Source organism: Sinocyclocheilus anshuiensis, unplaced genomic scaffold, assembly GCF_001515605.1.
Source record: "Sinocyclocheilus anshuiensis isolate Anshui unplaced genomic scaffold, SAMN03320099.WGS_v1.1 scaffold261, whole genome shotgun sequence".
NCBI classification, from domain to species: Eukaryota; Metazoa; Chordata; class Actinopteri; order Cypriniformes; family Cyprinidae; genus Sinocyclocheilus; species Sinocyclocheilus anshuiensis.
Genome location: NW_015536515.1, coordinates 267,109 through 274,224, shown reverse-complemented (window position 1 = coordinate 274,224; position 7,116 = coordinate 267,109). Strand labels below are relative to the sequence as shown.

At 39.1% G+C, this 7,116-nt stretch overlaps 1 protein-coding gene across 1 annotated transcript in view; it reads left to right on the top strand.

The window, feature by feature from the left end:
- The window catches only part of LOC107693112 (XK-related protein 6-like), a 26,306-nt gene extending 19,969 nt beyond the window's left edge, over positions 1 to 6,337 (top strand). The window contains exons 2-3 of the mRNA XM_016492372.1: positions 2,756 to 2,952; positions 4,548 to 6,337. Of these exons, the coding sequence (XP_016347858.1) occupies positions 2,756 to 2,952; positions 4,548 to 5,515 (1,165 nt within the window). The 3' untranslated portion in view covers positions 5,516 to 6,337. The remainder of the gene's footprint in view (positions 1 to 2,755; positions 2,953 to 4,547) is intronic.
- The last annotated feature ends 779 nt before the right edge of the window (positions 6,338 to 7,116 follow it).

Below are 7,116 nucleotides of genomic sequence, written 5' to 3'. Positions count from 1 at the left end.
AAGAGCCTATCGCGTCTTATTATTCTAATAGAATTGATTAATTGTAAGAATTTAATATGAAAGAAGATGCACACATCTAACAAGGTTAGGAAAAAAAAGTAAAACTGCACCTGAAAATCCTTTATGTGGCAAATATTGATTAATGAAAAAGTTCATTTTTGTCGCTGCTGTGAACTGACCAGCGCCACACAGAATATGAAGAATATGAAAAACTTTAGGAGTCAGCTGTCCACGAAAGTCCTTAAGATACCAGCATCATGATAACACACTCAATCAGTTGAATGAATGACTCGATGACTCACTCATTAAGTTACTAACCGCCACCTACTGGTAGTTTGGTTGAGAAGTATGTTGAAACGTATGCATTTTTCCCCTCAGCATTTCTTAGTTGTATACTCATAAATGCATTTAAAACATTAATCTCATAACATTATTTATTGCAGTTGTAATTATTGTTATTTGCAGTGTAAATTATTTAATCTGACTGGTAGCAGCCCTATAGTGTATATTGAATTTATTGATAAATTTTAATAATTTGGTTAAAAATAGGCCTTTGTAAGGGTAAATAAAAATATGCAGATTTAAGTATGTAAAAGCTGATAGAACACTGATGAAAATATTGCTTCAGAATAAATTGTTTACTCCACCAAAAATCTCAGTGATGCAGTTATTTTGCAGGGATATTTTGTATGGAATATTGTCTGCTGACATTAAAAGTTCACTGTATATCGTAGTAATAAATATAATTTATTACAGCAATGATATTTTGCTTTATTTTTAATTTAAACACATTAAATATTACATATGTATGTAATAAAATGTGTATTTCCATTACAGGTTTAGGTCTTAAATTTCATATAAGGTGGTATTAAAAAGGTCTTAAGTCTTAAATTTAACTTGTTCATGTCTGTAGAAACCCTGCTGTATGTCACTGTACATCCTATGAATTTGTGGCTAAATTGATCAGCTTTCAAACAGTGATTTTAGATCCATGCACTCCATGCTTTTAAGGCTGTATTGACTAACACGGGAAACAGCTTGGATGACATGAAACCCAACATTACTGTAACCCGCACCCATTCCCATCCTATTCGGGTCGATATCAGTGGCACAGCTGCGTACGGTGACTCATTCAGCTGGAAACATAAAGCAAATAAACACCGTTCACTGAGTGTGGTAGAGAGAGCTGAGATATAACTCAGCTAGGTTAGACTCATGCCTGAAGCCTGCCGGATCGCAGAGGCTATAATATCCCGGTTCAGGCAGTGCAGTATCCACTGTCTATATATCAACACAAAGAGGTTGTCTGTTTGTTTGCATACAGTCAATATTGGCCATTAATCATTACAGTGCAGAAACGTCCTACAGTGACTGTAAATAAATGCAGTGTTAATATGTAAACTGTGAAATCGCTGAGATGCATATGTGATATACTGTGATGTCTGTCTCCGTTTGTCTGTTTTCACAGCTTTACACAACAGTGTATGTGAGCGGTGCAGGGTTATTAAATAAAATAAAACCATAAAAAACATTTTCTTACTTGAAATAAAATATTAAAATGTATAATTATTTCAGCTAGTGGTCAAAGCTACATTTCTCTTTCATTTAGTTTGTTGAAATAAAAATGACAGAAACTGAAATAAAAATGATTAAAAACTATATAGACATATTAAAAAAAAAAAAAACTAAATGCAAACATGCAACAAAATTACTTAAACGTTAACTAAAATTAAAATGAAAACACAAAAAACGAATTCAAAATATCACTGAAAAAAAAAAATCACTGGAGCGGCGATGCCTTCTTGTCACCTGTATATTGTTGCAATGTGAATATTGCCTAAATATTTGTTCTAAAATGGGTGTGTGGTATTTGGGTCCTCCAGGATCAGGATTGAGAAACACTGATGTAATAGTCTGCCCTTGATGGGAAACTCCTGCTGCCATGTGCTCCAGCTCATTTTATAGACATAAATAATTCACACTAACGTCCAGAGTTGCTGTGGCTCAAGCAGCCTGTGAAAATGATGGCCACATACGATCGCTTCAATTTATTGCACATCTCTTCTAAATAAATGGCTACATCAATGCTTTATTTATTTATTAATTCCAAATATCATATTTTTGAGGACCCTTAATGCTTTGTAACTGTGTCCATCTCTGGTAAAATGCATTGATGGGAAGTCAGATGGTGATGCCAAGTGTGCAGTTGGAGAAATAGATGCTAAATTGCTAGTTTTTGGATGCAACACCACATATAATGTAGATTTATTGGACCTTAACCTGCAGTAAATGCTGACCTGCAAATGTACATTAAGGTGACCAGATTTCTGAAATAGAAACCAGAGATTTCCTAGTTCAGTGGTCAAAATATAATTGAAAATAGTTTTAATGTAATTAACTAAAAATCGAACTATAAAAAAAATAGTAAATAACCATTGCAAATAGCAAACAGTATTATAACATAATTATGACTTTCCACAAATACATTACAAAATGTAAAATACAAAAAATAAAAAAATATGAGTACATAAGATAAATAAAACTGTATTTAACAAATATTTTCAGTTTTCTAATTGCATGAAATATTTTAATTACAACTTTTAACATTTTATTTTATGTTTGAGTTTTAAGAAATTGATCTTTACTATCTCTAAAATTGTATTGTACAGAACTGATTCTGTATACAAGAACATTACTCATTTTGTCCAGAGATGCATGTGTTTATTAGCTGTGCATCTTTTGATCTTCTGAACAGGTATATCCGTACAATGTACCTGGGCATCCAGAGTCGACGGCAGAAGGAACACAGGCGGCGCTTCTACTGGGCGATGATGTACGAGTATGCTGACGTCAACATGCTCCGGCTGCTGGAGACGTTTCTAGAGAGTGCCCCCCAACTGGTGCTACAACTCTGTATAATGATCCAGAAGAACCGGGCCGAGACACTGCAGTGTAAGTGTGAACCATACGTTAGTGGAGTTCGTTCAATCAACTACAGTTTTGAGCTTGCAACTGTAAACTTTAAGAATGCATGATAAATGCTAGCTAAGCAGATCCCTCTATGTCACATAGACGTCGATAGAGTGCCGCAGGCCAGGATTGAGTCCTGAAACCCAGAAACAAGCATTTTTGCACTTCCGATTCTGTCATCCCGAAGTCAATGGGCTTTTGGTTAAATGCCTGAAATAAGGTCTGTGGATAACACAAGCTCAAGATATCTTCATGTTATATTCTACAACATAATATGTAAGGGATAATGTACATCCAGCCGGTTGTTATCGCAGAATAACCCCCGACCGGGTGATCAGGACCCTTATAATCCATTACAGCATACAAAACAATCATCGAAACGAAATGAGAGAGCGAGTCCGCGATACCAGGATGACATAATTAAATAATTGTATGCATAATATTGAATTGAGTTTTAATATTTTATTAGCTAACCAAATGCAAAGCTTCCACGAAGAGAAAATGTTCCTAGCAAAGTACAGCCGACTTCAGTTACCCGGATGAGCCTGTGTTATAAATTTTTACCGGTTGTTATCGAGGGATAATATACCTCGGAATGTCGCAACTGACCAATCAGATTCAAGTATTCCACAGAGCTGTGTAATAAACATGGGTAATACCCCACTAATACCCCAGGTCTTGGAGTTTCTACTAATGAGCTGATGAACTTAAAGGCACAATATGTAAGATTTTTTTATTAAAATATCCACTACAAAAAAAGAAAGTTGTGCTATAATGACGCATGGCTGAACAGGGTTGATCTTAGCAGAACGCAGCAGATTTACAGTAAAAAAGAAATAAAAAAAACATTTTTCAGCTCTTGTTCAGTTGGTCACTTCTCCACACTAAATAAAATACTGTAAGCAGTAAGGAGATAATATGGAGAGAGAGGCGAGAGCGGACGACTACACCTCACCTGAGTTAAAGGCACAATATGTAAGATTAAGATTTGGTGTAAAAACACCAAAGACGCTTTAATATGTTGTGTGTTTTAATAGACCGGTGACGACTGCACAGAGTAGCATAATAACAGAACTTTCACATGTATCTAGTATGATAAAACAGTGCTGCTTTACCCCACATACGCACGACCGGAAGGAGCGGAAGCGTTCGACTGTGTCATAATAAAAGCTCAGCTGCTTTTGAGCCGTGTGTCGCGCTCGTTCAGTGGCCTCGTTTCGCTTCGATGGCTTCCAGCCTCACCCTGCTTCATTCTACTACGTTAATAAATCATTAGCTCATCCATGAACATGATTTCTGCCTGAGTCCCGTCGGATTGCTTCGGCTGTGGGGATGAAGACCACAACTCCCATGATTCCACACTCAGTCACGGCGTCATCAAACTATGCCTTTGCTTCTTTGTTTATTTTGAATATGTGCCCTCCAGCGGCGAAAATTACATATTGTGCCTTTAATAAGGTGTGCTTGATTAGGGAGACACGCAAAATGTGCAGTGGTGGGGTGGGGGACGTGGTTGAGAACTACTGGCCTATGATAAGTATACTGAAGAATGTCTCTCATCATGAACACCTCCACAGGTGTCTCCTCCGTTGCCTCCCTACTCTCGCTGGCCTGGGTCCTGGCTTCGTACCACAAGCTCCTGCGCGACTCCAGAGATGACAAAAAGAGCATGAGCTACAGAGGTGCGCTGATCCACATCTTCTGGAGGCTTTTCACCATATCCTCACGGGTGCTCTCCTTCGCACTCTTCGCTTCCATCTTCCACATCTACTTCGGCATCTTCGTGGTCGTGCACTGGTGCGCCATGGCATTCTGGATCGTGCACGGCGGCACGGATTTTTGCATGTCCAAATGGGAAGAGGTGCTCTTCAACATGGTGGTGGGCATCGTCTACATCTTCTGCTGGTTCAACGTGAAGGAGGGCCGAACCCGGTACCGCATGGTGATCTACTACTTCGTGGTGCTTGCCGAGAATATGGTGCTTACTTGCCTGTGGTACGCCTACCGAGACCCGGTCACCACTGACTCCTATGCAGTGTTGGTGCTCTGCGGGGTTTACCTAACCTTCGCCTCAGGGGTGGTTTTCATGGGCATCTACTATGGGTTCCTTCATCCGATGGGACCTAAAATAAGGGTGCTAGCTAGCTCCTGTTGTGCTGAGCTTCTTTGGGGACTTCCGTTACCCCCGGAGGCCGAGCCCATGGCGCCCACCCCTAGACCGCGAGAGTCCCAACCCACTCCCTCCCGGGCTTCCATGGGGGCCTTTGGCCAGCAGGATGACACCACAGCGGACACCTGCCTGCCCGTGTTTCAGGTGCGCTCGCCCGAGCCCACCACTCCCTTGGGCCGCTACCGGCCGGAGGGACCTCTGATCAAGATCGACATGCCCAGGAAACGCTACCCGGCCTGGGACGCGCACTTCGTGGACAGGCGCTTGCGAAGGATGATAAACATCCTGCAGTTCATCACGCCCGCCACCGTCGGGATCAGGTACAGGGACGGACCGCTGCTGTACGAGCTCCTGCAGTTCGAATCGTCCCTGTGACGTCTGACGTCCACGTTTGGTTTCAGATCTGCCACGTTCCGCAAAATGCATGCCATTTTGGTTTCCGTACAAATGAGTGTAAAAGAGTGTAAGCATCAAGCATTGCACATTTACTTTACATCAAAAGCCTCCAGAAGATGTGTATATATTTTATATGTATATACTGTCTCTTTTTTACAATATCCGTTTAAAAATGTGTCCTCATGAAGGGATATGTATGCGTCATGGTGTTTACAGCCAGCAGAAACCATTACATTGGAAAAATGGAGATCGGTTGACCACATCAACACCGCCTTGTGTTCTTAACAACTTTTATTAATCTACAGTAGCTGATCTTGATATTTCAGAGCTTGTTTTCACACTTGCGTTGATCGATATGCTCAAGTTGGGGTTTATATACAAAAAGCACCTGCTATAACCTAGATTTTCCACTTGTGATTTGCATTGACAATGCAATCAAAAAACACTTATTCTCAGTAAGAGTTGTCAATTTGAGTAGGAAGTTCTACTAGCAAACTACAGTAGAGCGATTTGGCGACCTCTAGTGAATTAATCGCTGTATGCGCCCCTTTACACTGACCTCTGTAGGCGAGAATCCACCCGCCAAGTGGCATTCATTGTCTGTTTGCCTTAAAATCTATATTTAGTTTGTTAAAGTGTCTTGATTATTGTATTCTTCGGTTATTAAAGAAATACCTCATTGACTCCATATAGCACAGTTCAAATCCATTAAACCCTTTGCACAATAAGCATGGTTAATATTGCACTGAGAATCATGTTGGATCTGTTTAGTGGGAATTTATATTAATAATTAAATAATAAAAGCACACAGCTCATGGATGGTTCTGAAGAAACAGCTTTGTAAAGAGAATAGCACATGAATTGATGATTTAAAAAAAAAAAAAAAAAAATCCCTCAATTATTGGGATGCTTTTGTTTCATGGCTTTGTTCACACCGCAAGCCAAAATCCCTCATTCTAATTTTCTGCTTGTATTATTTATTTTTCTATTTTATTATAATTCTAACTTAATATTATAGTTTATAATTTAGTTGTATTATTTAACATTTGCTAACTATGTAATTTTAAATTATATAATAATGTTTTTAGAACTTGCATTTCTAGAAATGATATATTTATTAGTATTTACCAGGTTTAAAGGGGTCATATGATGTTGCTAAAAAGAACATTATTTTGTGTATTTGGTGTAATGAAATGTGTTTATGCGGTTTAAAGTTCAAAAAACACATTATTTTTCCACATACTGTACATTATTGTTTCTCCTCTATGCCCCGCCTTTCTGAAACGCGTAGATTTTTACAAAGCTCATCGGTCTGAAAAGCGGATTGGCCAGAGCGTTTTCTTTGCGTGAACATTTGGGTGGCGTTATGCAAATCTTCCCACATCGTGACGTAGACATGTGGGGGCGTGTTTAAACGAGGCGTTTTAGGAGGGCGTGGACCAGTCTTAACTTTTATAAAGAATATCTCTTGCAACTTTAGGGATCTTATATATTCACGAACAGCTTGTAACACTCCAAAGAGAAAGGAAAACTTGAAATCGCATCATATGACCCCTTTAACATCATTCCACTGACAAAGT